General features: G+C 43.5%; 1 protein-coding gene across 1 annotated transcript in view; it reads left to right on the forward strand.

Annotated features, from left to right (window-relative positions):
• Positions 1 to 27699, forward strand: part of LOC124005866 (2-oxoisovalerate dehydrogenase subunit beta, mitochondrial-like) — a 92597-nt gene that overhangs the window by 21973 nt on the left and 42925 nt on the right. The window contains exons 5-8 of the mRNA XM_046315492.1: positions 5594 to 5749; positions 6787 to 6895; positions 14587 to 14684; positions 16091 to 16201. Coding sequence (XP_046171448.1) covers positions 5594 to 5749; positions 6787 to 6895; positions 14587 to 14684; positions 16091 to 16201 — 474 coding nt within the window. The remainder of the gene's footprint in view (positions 1 to 5593; positions 5750 to 6786; positions 6896 to 14586; positions 14685 to 16090; positions 16202 to 27699) is intronic.

Genomic DNA, 27699 nt, shown 5'->3' on the forward strand with positions numbered 1-27699 from the left:
GAAAGACCCAGCCACGTTTCATCTTCAATGCCCTTGCTGATGGAAGGAGGTTTTCACTGAAAATCTCCCGATACATGGCCACATTCATTCTTTCCTTTACACGGATCAGTCGTCCTGGTCCCTTTGCAGAAAAACAGCCCCAAAGCATGATGTTTCCACCTACATGCTTCACAGTAGGTATGGTGTTCTTTGGATGCAACTCAGCATTCTTTGTCCTCCAAACACGACGAGTTGAGTTTTTACAAAAAAATATATATTTTGGTTTCATCTGACCATATGACATTCTCCCAATCTTCTTCTGGGTCTGAGTCCCTGGCGGCATAGTGTGTTACTGATGGTAGGCTTTGTTACTTTGGTCCCAGCTCTCTGCAGGTCATTCACTAGGTCCCCCGTGTGGTTCTGGGATTTTTGCTCACCGTTCTTGTGATCATTTTGACCCCACGGGGTGAGATCTTGCGTGGAGCCCCAGATCGAGGGAGATTATCAGTGGTCTTGTATGTCTTCCATTTCCTAATAATTGCCCCCACAGTTGATTTCTTCAAACCAAGCTCCTTACCTATTGCAGATTCAGTCTTCCCAGCCTGGTGCAGGTCTACAATTTTGTTTCTGATGTCCTTTGACAGCTCTTTGGTCTTGGCCATAGTGGAGTTTGGAGTGTGACTGTTTGAGGTTGTGGACAGGTGTCGTTTATATTGATAACAAGTTCAAACAGGTGCCATTAATACAGGTAACGAGTGGAGGACAGAGGAGCCCCTTAAAGAAGTTGTTACAGGTCTGTGAGAGCCAGAAATCTTGCTTGTTTGTAGGTGACCAAATACTTATTTTCCACCATAATTTGCAAAGAAATTCATTAAAAATCCTACAATGTGATTTTCTGGATTTTTTTGTCTTCTCCAATTTTGTCTGTCATAGTTGAAGTGTACCTATGATGAACATTACAGGCCTCATCTTTTTAAGTGGGAGAACTTGCACAATTGGTGGCTGACTAAATACTTTTTTGCCCCACTGTAAGTATTTACTAGAGATCGACCGATTTGCAATATTTTTCAATATCGATAATTGGAGGACCAAAAAAATCAAATACCGATTAATCTGCAAATTTTTATATAGATATATTTGTAATAACAATTATGACAATACTGAATGAACAATGAACAATTTTATTTGATACTTAAATAAATTCAATTTAGTCTCAAATTAATAATGAAACTTGTTCCATTTAGTTGAAATAATGCAATAACACTGTGTTTGAGAATAAAGTAAAAGTGCAATATGTGCCATGTAAAAAAGCTAATGTCTAAGTTCCTTGCTCAGAACATGAGAACATATGAAGCAGATGGTTCCTCTAACATGAGTCTTCAATATTCCCAGTTAAGAAGTTTTAGGTTGTAGTTATTATAGGAATTATGACGCGTCAACTATTTCTCTGTATACCATTTGTATTTCATATATCTTTGACTATTGGATGTTCTTATAGGCACTTTAGTATTGCCCGCCTAATCTTGGGAATTGATAGGCTTGAAGTCATAAACAGCGCTGTGCAGCAAGCATTGCTAAGAGCTTCTGGCAAACGCAGTAAAGTGCTGTTTGAATGAATGCTTACGGGCCTGCTACTGCTCTATCAAATCATGGACTTAGTTATAATATAATTAACACACAGAAATACGAGCCTTTTGGTCATTAATATGGTCAAATCCGGAAACTATCATTTCGAAAAAGAAAAAGGAACTGTTACGTATTTTATCGAACGGGTGGCAACCGTAAGTCTAAATATTGCTGTTACATTGCACAACCTTCAATGTTATGTCATAATTTTGTAAAGTTTATGGCAAATGAATTGGTCTTTGTTAGGAAGAAATGGTCTTCACACAGTTCGCAACAAGCCAGCCGCCCAAACCGCTGCGTATACCCTGACTCTGCTTGCACTGAACGCAAGAGAAGTGACACAATTTCCCTAGTAAATATTGCCTGCTATCAAATTTATTTTAACTAAATATGCAGGTTTAAATAAACTTCTGTGTATTGATTTTAAGAAAGGCATGGATGTTTATGGTTGTGCAACGATTGTTTTTTCGCGAATGTGCTTTTGTTAAATCATCCCCACCTTTTGGAAAAGTTGAAGTAGGCTGTGCAATTATATGCAACGCAGGACAAGCGAGTTAACCTAGTAATATCATCAACCATGTGTAGTTCACTAGTGATTAGGTGAAGATTGATTGTTTTTTATAAAATAAGTTTAATGCTAGCTAGTTTAATGCTAGCTAGCAACTTACCTTGGCTCCATGCAGCCACAAGGTTCTTTTGATGCTGCACTCACGTAACAGGTAGTCAGCCTGCCACGCAGTCTCATTGAGGATTGCAATGTAATCGGCTTCCATAAAGGCCGATTTACGATTGTTATGAAAGCCCGGCCATGCCGATTAATAGATTGACCTCTAGTATTTGCTATGCATTTGGAAAGTGTTCAGACCCCTTCACTTTTTCCACATTTTATGTTGCAGCCTTATTATAAAATGGATAAAATATATATTTTTCCTCATCAATCTACACACAATACCCCGTAATGACAAAGCAAAAACACGCCTTTAGACATTTTTGCAAACGTATAAAAAAAAACATAAATACATTATATACATTAGTATTCATGCCCTTTGCTATGAGACTCAAAATTGTGCACAAATGCACCCTGTTTCCATTGGTCATCCTTGAGCTCTTTTAACAACTTGATTGGAGTCCACTTGTGGTAAATTCAATTGATTGGACATGATTTGGAAAGGCGCACACACACCTGTCTATTTAAGGTCCCACAGTTGACAGCGCATGTCAGAGCAAAAACCAAGCCATGATGTCGAAGGAATTGTCCGTAGAGTTCCGAGCTTTCTGGGAAAGGGTACCAAAAAATGTCTGCACCATTGAAGGTCCCCAAGAACACAAATCATTCTTAGAGCTGGCTGCCCGGCCAAACTGACCATGGGAGAACCTTCCAGAAGGACAACCATCTCTGTAGTACTCCAACAATCAGGCCTTTATGGTAGAGTGTCCAGACGGAAGCCACTCCTTAGTAAAAGGAACATGACAGCCCGCTTGCAGTTTGCCAAAATGCACCTAAAGGACTCCCGACTATGAGAAATAAGATTCTCTGGTTTGATGAAACCAAAATTTAACTCTTTGGCCTGAATACCAAGTGTCACCTCTGGAGGAAACCTGGCACCATCCCTACGGTGAAGCATGGTGTTGTCAGCATCATGCTGTAGGGATGTTTTTCAGCGGCAGGGACTGGGAAACTAGTCTGGATCGACCGAAAGATGAACGAAGCAAAGTACAGAGAGAACCTTGATGAAAACCTGCTCAGGAGCTTAGGCTGCGGCGACGGTTCACCTTCCGACAGTACAACGACCCTAAGTACATAGCCAAGACAATGCAGGAGTGGCTTCAGGATGAGTCTGTGAATGTCTTTGAGTGGCCCAGTCAGAGCTCGGACTTGAACCCGATCGAACATCTCTGGAGAGACCTGAAAATAGCTGTGCAGTGACGCTCCCCATCCAACCTGACAGAGCTTGAGAGGATAGAGAAGAGTGTGAGAAACTCCCCAAATACAGGTGTGTCAAGCTTGTAGCGTCATACCCAAGAAGGCTGGCTGTAATCGCTGCCAAAGGTGCCTCAACAAAGTACTGAGTAAAGGGAATACTGAATACTTACATAAATGTGATATTAATGTTTTAATATATTTGCAAAAAAAAAAATGGCATATTGTTGCTTTGTTGGGATATTGTGTCACATTGCCACCCAGACTACTTATATACTGTTTATTATCTATAAATAGTTACTTTACCCCTACCTAAATGTACAAATGACCTCAACTAACCTTTACCCCCACATTGACTTAGTACCAGTATCCCCTGTATATCTTTATTTTGTTGAAACTTTTTATTCTTTACTTTAGTTTATTTAGAGAATATTTTCTTGACTTTTTTTTTTCAACTGCGTTGTTGGTTAAGGGCTTGCATTTCACGGTGAGGTCTACACCTGTATGTTCGGCGCACATGACAATACAATTTAATTTGAGATCGATGAGGAGGGGGGGGGAGCTATTTTAATATATTTTAGAATAAGGCTGTAGCGTAACAAAATGTGGAGACAGTCAATGGGTCTGAATACTTTCTGAATGCATTGTGAATATACTCAGTGTACAAAACATTAAGAACACCTTATATTGAGTTGCCCTCAGAACAGACTCAATTTGTCGAGGCATGGAATCTACAAGGTGACAAAAGCGTTCCACAGGGATGCTGGCCCATGTTGACTCCAATGCTTCCCACAGTTGCCAAGTTGGCCGGATGTCCTTTTTGGTGGTGGACTATTCTTGATACACACTGGAAGCTGTTGAGCATGAAAAACTCATCAGCGTTGCAGTTCTTGACACAAACCGATGCACCTGGCAATTACTACCATACCGCGTTCAGAGGCACTTAAATACTTTGTCTTGCCCATTCACCCTCTGAATGGCGCACACAAACAATTCATGTCTCAAGGCTTAAAAATATGTTTTTAACTTGTCCCCTTCATCTACACTGATTTGGAAGTGGACTTTAACAAGTGACATCAATAAGGGGTCGATCATAGCTTTCACCTGTATTCACTACGTCAGTCTGTCATGGAAAGAGCAGGTGTTCTCAATGTTTACTTCACATGTGACCCGTACTAAGACGATGCTATTGGCCTAATTCAACTCTTTATCTGTCTCCGTTTAACATTTATTGTGAAATCAAGTATTATGGAATGGTCCTTAACTCATGATAAGCGAAATATGAAAGCAAGTATTATTTAATAGCTTTGTAAAATGAATAGATTCACATACAAGGCAGTACTGACATTAACAATATACATCTTAACAATATACATCTTAAGGTTAACTAACTTACGAGACAAAGCGTGAACTAATCAGACCTACTCAGGGCATTGGCCTTGGCAGCTCACAAAATAAAAATGTCCATACAACCTATTTCCATGGGCAGGAAACAGGAGAAGAGCAAGAACAACAGACCTTCATCCCATTTATTACCAGATCTATTCAAAACTCAATTGTTTACCAACCTGCAGACTCAACCAATGGTAGTAAAACTAAGATATCGCATCAAACCAGCCAACATCCTCTAGGAAGTGGGTCTATGTGTAATGACCTGAGGGGGTGGGCTGGCAAGGACAATTTAATACAGTGTCGACAGAGGTCATTCTGCGCAACTACAAGTAACCATAGAGATCAGACATCCATGTAGATGTCATCTCAGTTGAATATAGAATAACACTATTGCAGCCATGTTTGGTACCTTACACACATTTCTGTAGTCAATTCTCTGGTTTCTGTTGGAGAGGTTTGGCCCCTCTTAGGTGGGAAGGGTGTACTGGTCCTCGGGCATGGTCTTTTTGTGTTTTGCTGAGCCATTTGCCATGCAGCCGAAGGTGACAGAGAGCCATAAATTAGGGCCGAGCCTACACAATCGTGTCGTCTTAATGTTGTGGGAGACTGAGGTATTGTTATGAATGTCTCGCTCTGACTATTATTATTCATGTATCACGGTCTGTCTGTCTTCAGATTGTAAACGAAGCAGCCAAGTACCGCTATCGCTCCGGCAACCTATTTGACTGCGGGAACCTCACCATCCGGGCGCCGTGGGGCTGCGTGGGCCACGGCTCGCTCTACCATTCCCAGAGTCCAGAGGCCTTCTTCGCCCACTGCCCAGGCATCAAGGTTAGACACGCATCCCTACCCCCCCCCTCCCCGTCCTCCACTCACTCACTTCTCCACCTCACCTGTACTCGGTACTCTTAAATCACCTTACTTCTGCTCTGCTTGCCCCTTCCTAAACGAGCCTGTCTTTATGATCTAAGGCACACGCATCTTTTCCCCTGTATCAGTTAGCCAACCTCTCTCTTCGCTTCACTGCGCTGCACTTTGTTGCACATATTTTGGCGTAGTCTATCTCCGTGTATGTACCTTTGCTTAAACACCCACTGGTCTGTTTGGATTGTTGATTTGATGAGGTAGAAAAAGATCTACCTCAAATTGCTATTGACCTATTCATGCACCCCCCTCCCTTAACTTCCAAACCTCGGCGGCTGCTGCGTATTGCTTTACGTCCACAGCAATGACAGGGAAATGATGCACATGGACTCTCAAATCAATACCTGACTCACTGTACACCCCGGGCGGTCACCTGGGGTTTAACCGGCTGATCTGTGAGCGTGTGTGAATTAAGCTGGCATTTAATGCACGTACGCTCGGAGGGAAACGAGTGCGTACTAAAAATTTCAAATAGGATTCACCCCCCCACACACTCCACCATGAAAGGAATAAAAGTCTAAAGTTCTCCTACGCAGCCAAGCACCACAGCAGCAGTTGGAGCTTTACAGCTATTGCCAGTACAGTAAACATCCTTCGTTGTCTTTTTCAAAGGTCATGGTAATAAACACACTGCAAGGGGTCCGAGAAGGCTCAAATGTCTAGCTCGGATGTAGAGGAAGCCGGGCTTCTGCTTTCCACCCAATTGCACATCATCTGGGTCGTTTGTTTGCGTACCAGTTGAATAGTATGGTCTGTGTGGGTACAGAAACCCCCTATTTGCACTACTAAGTCGAGGCATGCTGTACTGTTGTCCTGGGTACACTCCCTTAAAAGTCGCTGGAAACGTGCTGAAAAAGGACAACGTTATAGGAAAATGTCCGAGCAGTACAGTTCAGGTTGGCACAATGGTGTGAAAGGGTAATGTACTATGTGTTTCACTCCAGGTTGTAATACCCAGAGGTCCGGTCCAGTGTAAGGGACTGCTGCTGTCCTGCATCGCAGATCAGAACCCCTGCATATTCTTCGAGCCCAAGATCCTCTACAGAGCAGCGGGTGAGTGAAGGAGCCAATCTGACCCAGGTGATGTGTGTTTACAACAACACGTCTATGCTCAGTTTCCTCAGGCATTCTCAATGGCCTTTCGTCAGCCTTTTCGTCTCCTTGGTGACACACGGCTTGTTATTTTTTGTTTGAGAACGGAACGGCAAACAAACTATGCCCTGTCCGCTTGGCTCTGGACTGAGTGTGAGTGAGTTCACCAGATTCAATCGCAAGTGTGAACCAGCTGGTCCAAATGGGCCATAACCTGCTGACAGCCTGTGCCCTGTCCTCTGGTTGGCTGTCCTCTCTGGCCTCGGGCGCCTGCCTCTGGCCTACATTGTTTTTTTCGACCTTTAGAGCAGGGATAGATGGCCTTCACAACTGAATGGCTTCTTATTAACCCTCTCAACCAAGCCTCTAATTTCCACACATTGGTAGCTTTGGGTGATAAGAGTCAAATAAATCAAGTTGTGAGATAATCTAGCTGACTTTTTGAGAGACTGTTTTGATTAAGGCATTAGAAAGTGATTATGCCCAGAACATTATTTTTCATCTCCGGTATTGAAACCACTCTGTCCAAACAAGCCTAAGTGGCAGTCTTTCCCTCCGTCTCTTCTGGGATTGTGTTAAACTCTGTTTAATCAAATCTTCCTTTACCATACAGGGCTCTACATACAGGGCTCTACATACAGGGCTCTACATACAGGGCTGCCCGCTGGCCTAGGAAGTTTTGGAGACTGTCCGGGCCAGTCAATCATCTACGTCAGTGGGCCAGTGAAAGAAATATTGTAAAAAATGCTATTTTCAATCGACACAATTGATGAAGAATCGGACACATATCCCGAAGCTGTTACTTCATTATGTTGATTATTTATGACATGCAAGCCAAACACAGCCTAGCGGAGTAATCTGTCTGGTAGTAAGAGCATGCAGCTCTCAACTGGTAGTCGTGTAAAGCAGCTCACAGAATGAATATGGCAAGACCGCCTGTGTGACTAAGACTTTGCTCCATCATGGTATGCACGACACACAGACACCGACAGAAACAAACAAAACAAACCGGTTCCATGATGAAGCTCCACCAGAAACTAATTTTACTTTACTTAGCCTCTGCCCAGGTTTTCAACAATATTACCCTGACCTGTTCACCGGACGTGCTACCTGTCCCAGACTTGCTGTTTTCAACTCTCTAGAGACCGCAGGAGTGGTAGAGATACTCTTAATGATCGGCTATGACAAGCCAACTGACATTTACTCCTGAGGTGCTGACTTGCTGCACCCTCGACAACTACTGTGATTATTATTATTAGTTGACCATGTTGGTCATTTATGAACATTTGAACATCTTGGCCATGTTCTGTTATAATCTCCACCTGGCACAGCCAGAAGAGGACTGGCCACCCCTCATAGCCTGGTTCTTCTCTAGGTTTATTCCTAGGTTTTGGCCTTTCTAGGGAGTTTTCCCTTGCCACCGTGCTTCTACACCTGCATTGCTTGCCGTTTGGGGTTTTAGGCTGGGTTTCTGCACAGCACTTTGAGATATCAGCTGATGTAAGAAGGGCTATATAAATTGATTTGATTATCTTTCGTCATGATTCGTCCAGTTGAAGCACGTGATTTCACACTGTAGCCCAATGGTGGTTTTAATCTGAGGTGGGCAATAGGGAGCGACGCCATCGTGTATCATGTAAATAGTCACGATGGGACAAAGGTTGACATAGCCCAATCCTAGATGGCGTAACAAAGTAAACAGAGAGGCAACACACAATAGGCAGTAGTTATATGACTAACTATGAAGAACAGTGTACACGTCACGCAACTCACTTGATGCACGCACACCATCACACAAGTCCACGGAGATATATGGAGGAGTCCAGTTGTGTTGGGCAGGGCTGAGGTGCAGGAGCTTGCTTGAAGGAGAACGTGTAGTGTGAGACCTGGAGAGTCAGAAGGGTGTCCGGCCCCCTAGCAACTGACCTAGCTACTTGGTTGGCAACCAATCAGGGCCGGGTCAGAGAGTTTTGAGAGGTCAGTTTATGGTACCCATAGACTTTCAGACACCACTCCTGGCTGGATGGGGAGTGGAGTGTGCAATTTGAAAGGGTTGTGAGGTGCTGATAAGAGGCACTGTTAGGGAATTTGTAACACTTAAGTTTGACATTTTTAATTTCACCTTTATTTAACCAGGTAGGCCAGTTGAGAACAAGTTCTCATTTACAACTGTGACCTGGCCAAGATAAAGCACACAAACAAACAACAACACAGAGTTACACATGGGATAAACCAACGTACAGTCAATAACACAATAGAAAATAAAATAAAAATCTATATACAGTGTGTGGAAATCTAGTAAAATTATATGGGGATGAGGTGGGCTAGTTACAGATGGGCTGTGTACAGGTGGAATGATCGGTAAGCTGCTCTGACAGCTGATGCTTAAAGTTAGTGAGGGAGATAGAAGTCTCCAGCTTCAGTGACTTTTGCAGTTCGTTCCAGTCATTGGCAGCAGAGAACTGGAAGGCCAAAGGAGGTGTTGGCTTTGGGGATGACCAGTGAAATGTACCTGCTGGAGTGTGTGCTACGGCTGAGTGTTGCTATGGTGACCAGTGAGCTGAGATAAGGCGGTGCTTTACCTTGCAAAGACTTCTAGATGACCTGTAGCCAGTGGGTTTGGCGATGAATATGTAGCTGGAGTCAGCCAACGAGAGCATACAGGTCGCAGTGGTGGGTAGTATATGGGGCTTTGGTGACAGACTGCATCCAGTTTGCTGAGTAGATTGTTGGAGGCTATTTTGTAAATTATACCGCCGAAGTCAGGATCGGTAGGATAGTCAGTTTTACGAGGGTATGTTAAGCAGCATACGTGAAGGAGGCTTTGTTGCGAAATAGGAATCCAATTCTAGATTTCATTTTAGATTGGAGATGCTTAATGTGAGTCTGGAAGGAGAGTTTACAGTATTTGTAGTTGTCCATGTATTCTAAGTCAGAGCCGTCCAGAGAAGTGATGCTAGATGGATGGGGGGTTGCGGGCAGCGATCGGTTGAAGAGCATTCATTTAAAGAGCAGTTGGAGGTCACGGAAGGAGTGTTGCATGGAATTGAAGCTCGTCTGGAGGTTTGTTAACACAGTGGCCAAAGAAGGGCCTGAAGTATACAGAATGGTGTCGTCTGCATTGAGGTGGGTCAGAGAATCACCAGCAGCAAGAGCGACATCATTGATATATACAGAACACTATGCAACATTCTGCTAAATGCGTATAGCTATGCTGTCATCAATGTGCAGTTTATGGAGAGTCATTAGGTTAGCGTGAGTGTATGCTTCCAAGTTGTAGAATATAGGATATGTGGCCGTGTTGACTCATTTTGCACCTCTGCCATTTCTATGCATGTCTGAAGTGTTATTGCCTCAAGTGCAGGGGTCTCCAATTACATTCAACCCAGGGTTGATATTTCCTCGAGGGGATGGTCAGAGGGCGAGAATATAGTTTTAATGTCTCCACTGCAAATTGACCGCAAGAATCCCAAACAGATATAGTACTTGACAGAAACAGAATTATTTCCAACCTTGATTACATTGCGATACGATCACATATGCCTCTGTATTTATGCGTGGGAATAGTCGTGAACTTCCTAAATTAAGGGGGGGGGGGGTCAAATTCACCCAAGGGTCAAATTTGGCCTGTTGGAAAACCCACCTCTAGTCAGACAGTAAAATGGCGAGGTGAACTGTTAGTCACAGTAATATGGTTTAACAATCAAGTTGAATTCCACCTCTTTAGGGCCTGCAAGGATATGATGTTTCAGTTTTGCAATGTTCTTGGCACAGAAAATCAGTTGCCACATTTATTTTTCCACTCCTTATCTTTATTTTGGATGTCAAATTGTGTTTGATGCTTCTCATGAAGTCAAGAGCAGCCTTTCTTTCCTTACTGCAGAGTAAATCATGAGTCATGACACTTACTGTCTGTCTCTCAAAATGTGAATGAAGCAACGCCAGTTATATCCCTCAACAAAACCTTAAATCTTTTTTTTCTGTAGGGTTTGTTTCATTTTCAGATGGACTAAACCCAGTTACTTGGAAGTACAGTGGGGTATGCAGGTCCACATTGTGTAAATTGTCTATGGCTCAGTGAGACAATCAAACTACGTCAGAGAGGGAGAGATTCTGTGTGTTTCTGTGAGGAGAAAGACTCACTCTTGTCTGACTGAAATAGTTCCATGGTATACCACCTAATGGATATTTATCTCCTTTCCTCTTCTCAAAATATCTTCTAGCTATGTTTCCCATAGCGAAATGACTACATTCACCCCCCCCCAACAATCGCTCGTCTGTTTCCCACAGGGCTCTCAGAACTGGTAGCAGTTAGGGAATGATTTTAATTTACGAAAAGTGCAGAAAAGCACTACCTCGTGCCGGGTCCTAATCCCTCTGAGCGATGCTTGTGTGGATGATGAGGTCATGTAATGTTTTTCGTCATTTTATTTTCTTACCAGCCAGAGGGGATGGAACCACAAGTACTGGCTTCATCAGGACCGTAGTTACAGTTGAAGTCGGAAGTTTACCTACACTTGGGTTGGAGTCACTAAAACTATTTTTTTCAACCACTCCACACATTTCTTGTTAACAAACTATAGTTTTGGCAAGTCGTTTAGGACATCTACTTTGTGCAAGTCATTTTTCCAACAATTGTTTAGAGACAGATTATTTCACTTATAATTCACTGTATCACAATTCCAGTGGGTCAGAAGTTTACATACACTAAGTTGACTGTGCCTTTAAACAGCTTGGAAAATTCCAGAAAATGATGTCATGGCTTTAGAAGCTTCTGATAGGCTAATTGACATAATTTGAGTCAATTGGAGGTGTACCTGTGGATGTATGTCAAGGCCTACCTTAAAACTCAGTGTCTCTTTGCTTGACATCATGGGAAAATCCCCCCAAAATCAGCCAAGACCTATTATTTGTACGTTCATCTGTACAAACAATAGTACGCAAGTGTAAACACCATGAGACCACACAGCTGTCAGGAAGGAGCGTTCTGTGTCCTAGAGATCAACGCATTTTGGTGCGAAAAGTGCAAATAAATTCTAGAACAACAGCAAAGGACCTTGTGACATACAAAAGTCACAAAATGTATCTATATCCACAGTAGAACGAGTCCTATATTGATGTAACCTGAAAGGCCGCTCAGCAAGGAAGCGGCCACTGCTCCTAAACCACCATAAAAAGCCAGACTGTTTGCAACTGCACATGAGGACAAAGATCGTACTTTTTTGGTGAAATGTCCACTGGTCCGATGAAACAAGAATAGAACTGTTTGGCCATAATGACCATCGTTATGTTTGGAGGAAAAAGGAGGAGGCTTGCAAGCCGAAGAACACCGTCCCAACCGTGAAGCACGGAGGTGGCAGCATCGTGTTGTGGGGGTGCTTTGCTGCAGGAGGGACTGCTGCACTTCACAAAATAGATGGCATCATGAGGCAGGAAAATGATGTGGATATATTGAAGCAACATCTCAAGACATCAGTCAGGAAGTTAAAGCTTGGTCGCAAATGGGTCTTCCAAATGGACAATGACCCCAAGCATACTTCCACAATTGTGGCAAAATGGCTTAAGGACAACACAGTCAAGGTATTGGAGTGGCCATCACAAAGCCCTGACCTCAATCCTATAGAAAATGTGATATTTCACATTCTTAAAATAAAGTGGTGATCCCAAGACAGGGAATTTTTAGTAGGATTAAATGTCAGGAATTGTGAAAAACTGAGTTTAAATGTATTTTGCTCAGGCGTATGTAAACTTCAACTGTAAATGTAGGTTAGTTAGTGACAGAGTGCCAATATTAAGAGAATATTTTTTTTATGAAGACTTATACATCACCGTTGTCACGTTATCTCATGATCTCACAGCTGGTTGTTGAGTGGACTTCCTTTAAGTGAATTGGGTACTTTATTCTGAAAAAGACAATCACCGCCTGACATTGGTCTTCTTGAGTAAGATTGGTCACAACTACTGTAAAATGACTGCTGTGTCACGGCCTGAAACGGGGAAGCTGTGTACAGCAGAGGTTGATGAAATTCCACTATATAAAGATCCCTGAATCCAGTCACCAGCAGTTCACTCGTTTGTTCGATGGTGGCAGGGGTTTTACTTGATGCTTGTTGTTGCTTTCTGTGTAAGCTTAATTTAGTAGATTCTGGAAAAACCTATGAATTTCAGCTTCTTGTTTGCTTACGTATTATAAGCATCTCAAGATGTTCCGAGAGAGAGGGATCGTTTGAAATTCCGTCTCTGGAGTTTATTTTTATTTTGAAAGAGTGCATTTTTTTATTTTTCCAATTCCACATCTTTCTGAATCACCCTGATGATTAGATGACTTGCTCTGAGAAATACTGATTAACCAAAAATAAACGCCCTCCCATCCCTGACATCACTTAAATCTGGAAGACATTTTAATTGTAAATAAATGTCCCATGTGGCCTAAAGGTGAATCTATCATTCACACTCCATTCAATCCATGATTCATTTGAACCACGTACCAGCACACACACTGACTTCAGGATTGGGTTGTGAAAGGCTTGCACGAGGTAGCTCTTTTCACTCGTTTGAAATTCCTTCTCGAAACTTGAAGTCGACAGCCTGTTTCTTAACCTCTAGAGGGAGAATGGGTGGAAGTCATTCCGACTTCTGGGAAGTATATTGTGGAGTTGGAAAACCGTAATGTCGCCCTTGAGTATCAATAGTACGCCCACATACCGTTGCAGTTAATGTGTTACCACGCAAGAGACTTTTTAAAGAGCACCCGTCTCCCCACGTAACACCCACACACTTTCTGAAGCGTGTGTATGTTGAGCACCAAAGACCTGTGTAATGTTGTTACCACATAACTACATAATAGGCCATGTTGGTGCCTCCGGTGTTTTGCCACCAAGTGTTTATGAACTCCAAGATTTCCATAAATAGGCTGCCAAACGGTTAGTCTCTTTGGGAAAGGATCCAAGAGAAAGTCAGATGCATGAATATAATGTCCCTTGTGTGTGGAACACAATTTGAACTATGTTGTCCACATTGATCATTGATTGTTAGTGCAATAATTGATTGCATTATTTTATTATAATAATTAATAATGCAAGTAATAGTAATAATATTTGCCATTCAGCAGACGCTGTTATCCAAAGCGACTTAGTCATGTGTGCATACATTTTATGGATTGGGGGTACAGAGGACCATAGGCGAGGCGCACACAAGGCTCCGCGTGATTGATTGAGGTCTGGAAAAAGCATTTCAAATGAGCCAGAGACTTTGTTCCTAACTGGAAGCACAGATTGTAGGCTTTCATTTGTGAGTGTGCCGGTTGTTTCCCTTGTCACTCTCTCCATCATTGAGCTCTGCGGGTGGTTATGGACCATCGTTTGACAGAGCAACCACAGTTGGCCATAACAGAGTGATTGATGTGTGTTCGGGATTGACCCCCCCCCCCCCCCCCCGATCATATTCCTGTCGTGAATGTTGGCCGTACATTTAAGATATTTTTCTTCACTGGACTGATCTACAAGAATTTGCAAGATTAACTTCCACCATAGGGTTTTCACCGGTCAAGTCATTTACAATCTGTGCAAATGAAGGGGAGGAGATGAGAGTACCGGTTTTGAAACAATTGAGATAAAGGTTGTGTTTGTTTTTTTTCTTTGTTTGTTTTGCAGTGGAGCAGGTCCCTACAGAGGCCTACACCATCCCACTTTCGCAGGCCGAGGTTATACAGGAAGGAAGTGACGTCACTCTGGTCGCGTGGGGAACACAGGTGAGACGTGGAAGAAGGAGCCATGGGTTGATTCTACGTACTCGAGCCATAGAGGAGATGGAGCTATATATATCCATCTGACTGTGCATGAGTCATGACCTTAGCCAGAAGTCATTGTTTATGGTTTGGAGGTGGGCAGAGGTAGGGACATCCGCGTTACGTCTTCGGTCTTTGACATTTTTAAGCCGACAGGGACGAGCCATGGATTAACTCCTAGCTCCATCACAAGCCCACGCCTCTCAACAGGGGTTTTCTCAACAGGGGTTTGTGATTTATCGTGTCGACACTGACGTCTCCGTTGGCCCGACGCTGCTCCACGGTGTTAACAGTCCACGTCTACACAAGGCCTTCCGTTGTCTTCAACTCCTGTTCCCCTGATTTATTTTCCTCAGGAGGGTATTATGTTCTCTATAGCGCTCTTGGTGTCGTTGCCCCTTACAAAGATTCTGCTCGCCCACTTAACGGGCTTAACCCACCCAGAAAAATAGACTCATGTAGGTACAGCTGAATAGCAGAGGGGTTCTAATCCTGAGGGCCGGGAATGATTGGGAAATCATCTCCATCAAAGCTGTCACTTTGCAAAGATGAAAAAGACACCTAAGTAGTCGAAATCTGGGCTTTTTAAAATGCCACCCCATTACTCCGGTAATCCATCAGCCTTCCATGGACGAGTGAAAAGAAAACAACTCCCAGCGAGTGGAGCGGTCGGAACCGCGCCTGGAACCTGCATTGAGGGCCTGCTAATGGACGAAACAGAGGGGTTCATTTTGCTAGTCCTACTGTTTATATTGTAAAGTTTCATTTTATTGCACACTTTAAACCTGTTCATGTCTTGACAGAAGTACTAGGCTCTGTCATTTCTTCAGCAATATTCAGTGTATTAGTACTCATTTCTAGCATGGTTGACTAAAACCAGAATATTTATCTTTTTAATATGCCCGTTGTCGAATCTTGTCTAAATGGGTTAGAAGTTTATAGATTGCTGTGTTTCTTTTTTATCAATTTGCTGTCTGGTTATGACTCATGACTATCACCCAAGACACACACATGAATAGATTTAGTTCATTAACCCTCACACACATTCATAGACACACTCAAAGCCCTGATGCACGGCTTGGGGATAATAATGATGGAGCCAGTATGTCCTGCTGTTAGATTGCCGATGATTCAATGGCACAGCAGTCATTATCTGGAAACATACAGCTTTCTAATTTGCCAATAAACATGTAGTCTATCCAAGCAACTTCCTTCATTAGTCCAAACTGACTTGAAAGTTAATAAGGGGTGCTGTGTAGTGGTTTTCTGCTGATTCTAAAAGGGTTCTTGATGGTATTATAAAATGTTCTAATATCCATTGTGGATTAGAATGGAATGCACGGTCTTGATCGCTGACTCCTGCCTTACAGATCCATGTGCTGAGGGAAGTGGCCAACATGGCTCAGGAGAAACTAGGTGTGTCCTGCGAACTCATAGATCTACAGACCATCTTGCCTTGGGACACTGAGACCGTTTGCAAGGTAAGACGCATGCTAGGCTATATAATTTGTGTACACACACACTCAGGATTGGGTAGGGTACTTTCTAAATGCAATACGTTAGTTACTAGTCGTTAGCAGTAGTTTAACTTTTGGATTACCCAAACTCCGTAACGTAATCTGATTACTTTTAGATTGCTTTCCCCTTAAGGCATAAGAAGACAAAAGAATAGACTGACGAGTTTCAGAAGTTTTTTGTTTCTGGTCATTTTGAGCCTGTAATCGAACATACAAATGCTGATGCTCCATTTACTCAACTAGTCTAAAGAAGGACAGTTTTATTGCTTCATTAATCAGAAGAGTTTTCAGCTGTGCTAACAAAATTGCAAAATGTTTTTCTATTGATCAATTAGCCTTTAAAAATGATAAACTTGGATTAGCTAACAACGTGCCATTGGAACACAGGAGTGATGGTTGCTGATAATGGGCCTCTGTACGGCTATGGAGATATTCCATAAAAAAATCTGCAGTTTCCAGCTACAATAGTCATTTACAACATTTAGTGATGTCTACACTGTATTTCTGATCAATTTGATATTTTAATGGATAAAAAAAATAGCTTTTCTTTCACAAACAAGGACATTTCGAAGTGACCCCAAGCTTTTGAACGGTAGTGTAGGTAGAGGTAAAATGACTAGGCAACAGAATAGATAATAAATGCTGGTAGCAGCATCATATGTGACGAGTCAAAAGAGTTTGTGTAAAGAGGGTCAAAGCAGATTGTCTGTGCAGCTATTGATTAGTATTATGGCTTGGGGGTAGAAGCTGTTTAGGTTCCTGTTGGTTCCAGACCTGGTCTGTGCCTGGTAGGTGGCTGGAGTCTTTGAAAATGTTTAGGGCCTTCTCACACCGCCTGGTATAGAGGTCCTGGATGGTAGGGAGCTCGGCCCCAGTGATGTACTGGGTCCTACGCACTACCCTCTGTACTGCCTTGTCGGATGCTGAGAAGTTGCCATAGCAAGCGGTACTGAAGCCAGTCAAGATGCTCTCAATGGTCTAGCTGTTTTGCAGATCTGAGATCCCATGTCAAATCTTTTGAACTTTTATTCCATAGGCTGGGATCCACACTATGCAGCTGTTGCAAGAGAGCATTTTTCACAGTCTGTCTACAGACTACACTCAATCATATGACTCACTGAATAGATGAGTCTTCAGTGAAGACTTAAAGGTTTAGACCGAGTTTGCGTCTCTCACATGGGTAGGCAGACCATTCCATATAAATGGAGCTCTATAGGAGAAAGCCCTGCCTCCAGCTGTTTGCTTAGAAATTCTAGGGACAATTAGGAGGCCTGCATCTTGTGACCGTAGCGTACGTGTAGGTATGTACGGCAGGACCAAATCAGAGAGATATGTAGGAGCAAGCCCATGTAATACTTTGTAGGTTAGCAGTAAAACCTTGAATTCAGCCCTTGCCTTGACAGGAAGCCAGTGTAGGGAGGCTAGCACTGGAGTAATATTATATTTTTGGGGGGTTCTAGTCAGGATTCTAGCAGACGTATTTAGCACTAACTGAAGTTCATTTAGTGCTTTATCCGGGGAGCCGGAAAGTAGAGCATTGCAGTAGTCTAACTGAGAAGTGACAAAAGCATGGATACATTTTTCTGCATCATTTTTGGACAGAAAGTTTCTGATTTTTGCAATGTTACGTTGATGGAAAAAAGCTGTCCTTGAAACAGTCTTGATATGTTCTTCAAAAGAGAGATCAGAGTCACGTCAAGGTCCTTCACAGTTTTATTTGAGACGACTGTACAACCATTTAGATTAATTGTCAAATTCAACAGAAGATCTCTTTGTTTTTTGGGACCTAGAACAAGCATCTCTGTTTTGTCCGAGTTTAAAAGTAGAAATTTTGCAGCCATCCACTTCCTTATGTCTGAAACACATGCTTCTAGCGAGGGCAATTTTGGGGCTTCAGCATGTTTCAATGAAATGTATTGCTGTGTGTCATCCGCCTAGCAGTGAGAGTTAGGGTTAGCATTATGTTTTCGAATGACATCCCCAAGAGGTCGAATATAGTGAAAACAATAGTGTTCCTAAAACGGAACCTTGAGGAACACCGAAATTTACAGTTGATTTGTCAGAGGACAAACCATTCACAGAGACAAACTGATATCTTTCCGACAGATAAGATCTAAACCAGGCCAGAACTTGTCAGTGTAGACCAATTTGGGTTTCCAATCTCTCCAAAATAATGTGGCGATCGATGGTATCAAAAGCAGCACTAAGGTCTAAGAGCACGAAGACAGATGTAGAGCCTCGGTCTGACGCCATTAAAAGGTTTTTTACCACCTTCACAAGTGCTGTCTCAGTGCCATGATGGGGTCTAAAACCAGATTGAAGCATTTCGTATACATTGTTTTTCTTCAGGAAGGCAGTGAGTTGCTGCACAACAGCCTTTTCTAAAAATTTTGAGAGGAATGGAAGATTCGATATAGGCCGATAGTTTTTTATATTTTCTGGGTCAAGGTTTGGCTTTTCCAAGAGAGGGCTTTAATACTGCCACTTTTAGTGAGTTTGGTACACATCCGGTGGATAGAGAGCCATTTATTATGTTCAACATAGGAGGGCCAAGTACAGGAAGCAGCTCTTTCAGTAGTTTAGTTGGAATAGGGTCCAGATGCAGCTTGAAGGTTTAGAGGCCATGATTATTTTCATCATTGTGTCAAGAGATATAGTACTAAAACACTTGAGTGTCTCTCTTGATCCTAGGTCCTGGCAGAGTTGTGCAGTCTCAGGACAACTGAGCTTTGAAGGAATACGCAGATTTAAAGAGGGGTCCGTAATTTGCTTTCTAATAATCATGATCTTTTCCTCAGAAGTTCATGAATTTATTACTGCCGAAGTGAAAGCCATCCTCTCTTGGGGAATGCTGCTTTTTAGTTAGCTTTGCGACAGTATCAAAAAGGAATTTCGGATTGTTCTTATTTTCCTCAATTAAGTTGGAAAAATACGATGATCGAGCAGCAGTAAGGGCTCTTCGAAACAAGTTCCAATTTACAATTGCGACCTGGCCAAGATAAAGCAAAGCAGTTCGACACATACAACAACACAGAGTTACACATGGAGTAAAACAAAAATACAGTCAATAATACAATAGAAAAATAAGTCTATATACAATGTGAGAAAATGAGGATTATAGATGGGCTATGTACAGGTGCAGTAATCTGTGAGCTGCTCTGACAGATGGTGCTTAAAGTTAGTGAGGGAGATAAGTGTTTCCAGTTATAGAGATTTTTGTAGTTCGTTCCAGTCATTGACAACAGAGAACTGGAAGGAGAGGCAGCCAAAGGAGGAATTGGTTTTGGGGGTGTCCAGAGAGATATACCTGCTCGAGGTATATCGTGCTACAGGTGGATGCTGGCTGCTATGGTGACCAGCGAGCTGAGATAAGGGGGAGCTTTACTTAGCAGGGTCTTGTAGATAACCTGGAGCCAGTGGGTTTGGCGATGGGTATGAAGCGAGGGCCAGCCAATGAGAGCGTACAGGTCGTAGTGGTGGGTAGTATATGGGGCTTTGGTGACAAAATGGATGGCACTGTGATAGACTGCATCCAATTTATTGAGTACGGTATTGGAGGCTATTTTGTGTCAATGACGTCGCAAGTCGAGGATCGGTAGGATGGTCAGTTTTACGAGGGTATGTTTGGCAGCATTCCTATTTGTTACGAAATAGGAAGCCAATTCTAGATTTAACTTTGGATGGGAGATTCTTAATGTGAGTCTGGAAGGAGAGTTTACAGTCTAACCAGACACCTAGGTATTTGTAGTTGTCCACATATTCTAAGTCAACCATTTAGAGTAGTGATCCTGGACGGGCGGGCAGGTGCAGGCAGTGATTGGTTGAAAAGCATGCATTTAGTTTTACTTGTATTTAAGAGCAGTTGGAGGCTACGGAAGGAGAGTTTTATGGCATTGAAGCTCGTCTGGAGGGTTGTTAACACAGTGTCCAAAGAAGGGCCAGAAGTATACAGAATGGTGTCATCTGCGTAGAGGTGGATCAAAGACTCACCAGCAGCAAGAGCGACATCATTGATGTATACAGAGAAGAGTTGGCCCAAGATTTGAACCCTGTGCACCCCCATAGAGACTGCCAGAGGTCCGGACAACAGGCCCTCCAATATGACACACTGAACTCTGTCTGATAAGTAGTTGGTGAACCAGGCGATGCAATCATTTGAGAAACCAAGGCTATCGAGTCTGCCGATGAGCATGTGGTGATTGACAGAGTCGAAAGCATTGGCCAGGTCAATGAATATGGCTGCATAGTATTGTTTCTTATCGATGGCAGTTAAGATATCGTTTAGGACCTTGAGCGTGGCTGAGGTGCACCCATGACCAGCTCTGAAACCAGATTGCATAGCGGAGAAGGTACGGTGGGATTCGAAATGGTCAGTAATCTGTTTGTTGACTTGGTTTTCGAAGACCTTAGAAAGGCAGGGTAGGATAGATATAGGTCTGTAGCAGTTTGGGTCTAGAGTGTCACCCCACTCATTCATATATCTTTATGTACATATTCTTTGTCCCTTTACACTTGTGTGTATAAGGTAGTAGTTTTGGAATTGTTAGTTAGATTACTCGTTGGTTATTACTGCATTGTCGGAACTAGAAGCACAAGCATTTCGCTACACTTGCATTAACATCTGCTAACCATGTGTATGTGACAAATAAAATTGACCGCGGCAGCTTTCCAATCTTTCGGAATCTCAGACGACACGAAAGAGGTTGAACAGGCTAGTAATAGGGGTTGCAATAATTTCGGCTCAGATTGGGGTCCAGATTGTCTAGCCCGACTGATTTGTAGGGGTCCAGATTTTGCAGCTCTTTCAGAACATCAGCTGACTGGATTTGGGAGAAGGAGAAATGGGGAAGGCTTGGGCGAGTTGCTGTGGGGGGTGCAGGTTGTTGACCGGGGTAGGGGTAGCCAGATGGAAAGCATGGCCAGCCGTAGAAAAATGGTTTTTGAAATTCTCAATTATAGTGGATTTATTGGTGGTGACAGAGTTTCCTATCCTCAGTGCGGTGGGCAGCTGGGAGGAGGTGTTCTTGTTCTCCATGGACTTTACAGTGTCCCAGAACCTTTTTGAGTTTGTGTTGCAGGAAGCAAATTTCTGCTTGAAAAAGCTAGCCTTGGCTTTTCTAACTGCCTGTGTATATTGGTTTCTAACTTCCCTGAAAAGTTGCATGTCACGAGGGCTGTTTGATGCTAATGCAGAACGCCATAGGATGTTTTTGTGTTGGTTAAGGGCAGTCAGGTCTGGAGAGAACCAAGGGCTATATCTGAATTGCTTTGCCACATTTTTTAAACTTTTGTCCTGAATACAAAGTGTTATGTTTGGGAAAAATTCAATATAATACATTACAGAGTACCACTCTCCATATTTTCAAGTATAGTGGTGGCTGCATCATGTTATGGGTATGGTTGTAATTGTTAAGGACTGGGGAGTTTTTCAGGCAAAAAAATAAACGGAAAAGAGCTAAGCACTGGCAAAATCTTAGAGGAAAACCTGACTCAGTCTGCTTTCCACCAGACACTGGGAGATGACTTCACCAGCAGATGGGTGAGAAATAAATATATGTAATACATTTTGAATTCAGTCTGTAACACAACAAAACATTGAATAAGTCAAGAGGTACGAATACTTTCTGAAGGCCCTGTATTTTGTCACCTCCCGAGATGTGCCAATGCCACGCATTTTAAATGGTCCACTTCAAACTTGCCGCCACATTGTGTTTTGTTGTGAACGTGGCAAACCGCTGGGGACACTGCACTCTGGCAAAAATGCCGGATGGATTTTTATATTGCCTGTTTTATCATGCAGTTTTAAAGTCCCTCTGGTGCAGCACATGACACAGTTGGTAAGCTCTGCGAGGCCTGCCGCTGCCAAGTAAATCTTATAACTGACAGTTAAGGCACAAGATCAAAATTGTGGTCTCAGACCAGAAATTTAATAGCGAGCCCAATTGGAATCGATGGCATGTATTGTTATTGTCTTGGCAACGGGATGCTTCAAATTAAGTCAGCAACAGTCTGTTATGGGCCGTTTGTTCAGAGACTATTTTCTCAAATAAACGGGGTGATTTTCAGCAATGGCCGCCCCCATTAAACCGGCTCTATGAAATTGAATAGTGTGTTTATACACCGCTTATGGTTCTCGGGGGCAAGGCCCCCGTCTTCACCTTGCCAACAACACTTGTCTTCCTCTCCACTGTTTTCTCCTCTCTCCTCTCCTTCAGCTAAACGTGTTGTGGATTGTCCACCCTCATTCCTTTTTACTTCCCCCATTTCCTTGTCATTTCATAGGGGGCTATCTCCTCATTCTCCTATTACATATTATTCTGTTTTCTCTTGGTAAGATATTATGTCCTCACTCAGCCCTATAGCCGTGAAATTCAAAAGCCGACAACACTGCCAGGGAATGTGTTGTTGTGCAGCAGTCTCTGTGTGTTGCCCTATATGCCCCATGTGGCATTATTTGGTGGTTGTGGATGAGTAGAGAACCTTTTTAAATCACGCAATTAACTGGAGAGGATGAATTAACCACAGGCTAAATAATCGCCATGTTCTTTGTACCCGATATGCCATGAATGCAACGTTAAAATATTTTGTTTTATCTTTTAATAAATCTGAATCATAAAAAAACTTCATGGTCCAGATTTAAATTAGGAACAAATGCGGGTGTCTGTTTAAAAAAAGTACAAAATAAAAGCTTACGTAAGACTACTGATTCCTCTCAAAGTGAAAGCAGAGAATCCCTTTTATGATTTCAGACAGTGGGGCCAGCTAATGAAAACAACCCTGACATGGAATAGAATATTGGCTCCTTTTATGCACGAAAGGTGGGTTCGTAGACGGGGAAATGGGTTCGGTTACCCAGAAATGGCTATGCTGAAGTACTGTGGTTTTAAAAGGTTTTTGTCTGTCTTGGCAGTGCCTGTTTTGGTCACAACGTACAGAAAACCAAATCCCCCATGGTTCAGTATCATCATTGCAAATGGTCTACCTCTGCAATGGGGGGGGGGGGTGTTAGAGTGAAGACTAGACAAGACATAGGTATTCATCCACTGAGTGCCATAATGGATTTCTTGTGTGAAATACTCCTGTCGTCTTAGTTGGGAAGTGCTGGCTGCTGAGTGGTTGAATTACAGGTTTTTACCAGTGTAGGTCCCCTTAGGTGCTACAATGTATAGCACATAAAGGTCGCCTTTGAAACTAGTCTAGCTTTCCATATCTGCATTTGAAGAGCTAGATTGATTGTACTCGCATTGCACAGCAATTTAGGGGGCATAGCTGCCTGACGATAGGGGAAATGTTTCACTTTTATGGTTGGTTTCACTAACCCATATTGAGTAAATCCAGGAGTAACAGAGAACTAAAAATGTTATTTCATTAGCATTGATGTAACTGGGAAATCAGACACCGGCCCAGAACTATTGAGTGTGAGTGGAACCATTTTAAATCAAATTAACTGCTGTCCAGGAATATGTCTATGAAACAAAATGATCATTCATTCTACCTAAAAGTGCAATCTAGTCCACGTCCCTGCTTAATCTCTAATGTGAAACAGACCCCTTATGTGTGCTTACGCAACTCCATCTGTCACCCCTCTGACTACCCAGAATCCTCCACTTCCAATCCTATAGTAGGCCTAATATTCAAAGGGTAGGTGAAGAGTGAGGTCAAACCCTGGTGCCCCTGGTCACCCTGACTGACTGAGGGCTAGCCCTGGGTGCTCCATGTGCCCGCCTGCCCTGGGTGCTCCCCGCCCGCCTGCCCTGGGTGCTCCCCGCCCGCCTGCCCTGGGTGCTCCCCGCCCGCCTGCCCTGGGTGCTCCCCGCCCGCCTGCCCTGGGTGCTCCCCGCCCGCCTGCCCTGGGTGCTCCCCGCCCGCCTGCCCTGGGTGCTCCCCGCCCGCCTGCCCTGGGTGCTCCCTGCCCGCCTGCCCTGGGTGCTCCCTGCCTCCCTGCCCTGGGTGCTCCCTGCCCGCCTGCTCTGTGGCTAGAACTTCTGCTGATGCTGAGCCTTTTTCAGACACGGGGTCATTCACACAAGGCAGCTATTTCAGGAATTTCCACATTAATTTACATTTAGCATTTTATTGAAACTAGTCCTACACATGTAGGGCCGGTCAGCCGGCACAGTTGTCACAAACCTCTTCTTTTCTTCTCTTGACTCACCCTCCCGCCGAGCCCTCTGACTCACCAGCTATTTTGGATTTACAGAGGACGACTGTGGCCAGAATTACCCAAGTCACACAGCCCTCTCTGGCCTCAGAGCCTTAGATCTTTTGCTACTAAAGGGGAGATGTGACATTTCATCAAACGATTGTTCAGAGGGATAACTCCGAGCATTGTAACCTCCAATCTTTATCCTGTTCCATCTGAGTTGGCTTTCTCCGACTCCATTGAGAATTGCTATGATTCATTATGTGCCAGTCTATATGCTGACATAAGGAAAGAAAAATCGCTGGCACAATTGGCGCCATCAGATGATAGTAAATAGTATTATTCTCCGATCCATTGATTTCAACTGTCAGTGCTGTTCTTGGCCTCAAGTACATGTCAGAAAGAATTCAGTCTGTTTTTTAATTCAGTGGTTGTTTTTTAGGAATACCTACCTGCGCTAACATCGTCTTGCAGTAAATGGGTCGATGGGCTCGTGAGTGAGTGAGTACACACACGCTCAGCTTGTTGGTCCATGGACCCACATCCGAACACGGGAGTCCAATTAGGACTTCATATAAATCTATGAGTCACTGTCTGCTCCTGCATCTCTCGTCAGTCTTTGAACAGCGGACATCCATGCCCAGATTGTCCATATGAGTCAGTTCAATCAGTTCTTATCTGTTTGATCCCGGTGGGTCTTTATAGACGTGTGTCTCTTAGTACATGTGATCATTAGCACGATAGCTCTGGGTTTCCTGTTCCCTCCATCCGGAGCCATCTACCCCGGTGGTAACCGGCGGCGACACAGGGATCTAAATATACAGTCAAGTCTCTTGTTGACAAAGGGAATAGACAGAAATTGCTGTAGAAATGGAGGGAAAAACTGTATTTTGTGCCGCTGTCTGCGGCAGTCCAGTAAATGTAATAGTCGTTCATTTAAGGGATAAACAAAATGGCTGGTTTGGCCCTGCCAGACCACCATGCTCAAATGATATAATGTGGAAAGTCTCCCTCTCTCTTGCTCCTGGGTCAAAAGCCAGTGTGGTAATTTATATAAAAACCCATATCATCCTCTTTGACAGACCTTCAGTCTGTTGTTGTTTTCAGTGGCCTACATCTTAAGTGCTCTTGAGCTGGCTCTTGTACAATCTAATTTTGATCAGAGATTTCTATCGCATCGTACGGCTCCTCGTCAATATTCAAAACTAGTCCAGATTCATATTAGTGCCTAGTCAGTGATTCAGAGGCATTTTCCAGTCCTGGTCAGACTACGATCTGGCCAGTGTGAAACCGTTTGTTGAGGGTGTGCAGTCAGTAATAGAGTGGTGGATCAGTTAGCAGTGATTGGAGATGGCACTTCTCATGCCTCACAAACCAGACCCGTCAGCCGAAAGGCCTTGGACCTGGAAGACCTTGAGGAGCTCAGGCCCTCTCCCTACAATGAATCTCTTATTACTTTCCACCCATAGCTTCAGCTCTCTCCAAAATAGCTATTTTGACTGCTTCGACCTCCCATGACACACAATACCCTTCCAGACGGGGTCTTTCCAAAGCAAAGAAACTGACTAACGTGATCAAGATGTGACTCGGGCTTATGCTTTGAGGTTCCAAGCTCCATGCGCGCATGTCCCCTATAAAATGAATTTGAGACAATTCACGGTGAATTGATGTGTTTGTTTGATTTTGCAGTGAGACTTGTAAAGGCGTTTTGTACCCAGATCCGTGTGGTTGGCATCTGGAGGGTTCACGCACTGTCCTTTAGTATCCGGGACGGCAGAGGTCATGTACTGTTTCATTTGATTGTGTCCTCATTGCCTTCAGTTAGTGGGTTTAAAGATGTTTCAAAGACTTCTTCTCAGGCTCATTTTAAGGTCACCATGGCACTGATGAAATACGTTGTTTCGCGATGAACTGTCAAGATTAGCTTATTTCACCTGGGATTGATCTCACACCCTTAGGTCACGGCTGGGAAATGCTATTTTAGATATCTCCCTGTCTCCCATCTCTCCACACACTTGGTCATGGTCTGTTAACTTTCTCTTGGTCGTCGATATCCCCTGACTACTTTTACCTCTCTTGACCTCACTTGCTTACTCTCCCCTCTCTCAACATTGCTATTGTCATCGCACACAATATTTCTTCGTTTGGCGTTTTGTCCTCGCAGGCAGCAAGTCCATTCTGGTTTGGGAATCTGCAAGTCCTATCTGCTCCCATAAAACACACCGTTCCCATTTCCCCAGCCTCGGCACACGTGCCACATCATATGGTGTCCCTTAATGACCCCAGGAAATGTGTGTGTGTGCTCACTTCTCCTCCTTCCTCCTCTCCAGAAATATGTATGGCTTTGCCAAAGAAAAGCCAGAACACCCACTGTAGCAGAGCAAAAAGTAAAGGAGAGCAAAGGCTTAACAGACCACTCTGACTTTCCGCAACATGAAGAAGGAAACTCCTCTATCCTTCTGCTACATTCAAGCACAACTGCCACAGATAGCTGCTGGTGTGTCCTATTTGACAAGTAGAAAGGGATGTGTAAACATGAAACGGCCAGTGACATGTTCTCCCTATCTGCTCTGAGTGAGTGGTGTGGGCATAGCATGCTTGCTGAACTTGGTTACCCGTGGGGCTGGTGTTCCCGGCAGTCGGCACTTCACACTGAAGGCTAACACTTGCCATGGTAACACAGATGTGTTGGCAGGTGGGCAGGTGCTGGCTGGCAGTTTCATTCGTTTATTCAAAGTTCACAGGGAGTGGAACATTTTTTTCTTTTTAAAAGCCCCAGCGTTGCACGGGTACTTAAAGGCGTGGATATGAAAGGTGTGATTGTCACTACGGAAACTGTATATTATCCATAGTGGGTTAGCATCTGTCATTCCATTTGTCTGTTGATTTATTTGTAGCAGTGAATGGAAGACTCTTCGTATGGTTTTTGGCCAAATCCTGACCAAGAAAATATCACTTAAATCAGTATCGGCCTAGAATTGACATTTTAGCACATCTCTCACATAGACTTGTATACGTTATCAATAATGCACAGTGGAGAGGTCTGTCTGCCTATGGGTCCACTGGTGACACGAGTATGGGCCTACCCTTTTTGGTACGATGGCGTGAAAAGGTCATACCTTCAGTTAGACTGACTCAAAGTCCCTCGAGGTGACGCAACCCATTGGCTGAACCCATAAGAGGCAAGAGTAATCTAAGGACTAGATCTGTGTGTTTGCACCCACCGATCTCTCTGCTAAATGAAGATTTGTCTCTCGTCAGTGCCAGTGAGAGAGAAATAGGTGATGGTATGAGAACGGAGGGACATAGATGCAATATC

This window comes from Oncorhynchus gorbuscha, linkage group LG19 (assembly GCF_021184085.1).
Source record: "Oncorhynchus gorbuscha isolate QuinsamMale2020 ecotype Even-year linkage group LG19, OgorEven_v1.0, whole genome shotgun sequence".
Classification (NCBI taxonomy): Eukaryota; Metazoa; Chordata; class Actinopteri; order Salmoniformes; family Salmonidae; genus Oncorhynchus; species Oncorhynchus gorbuscha.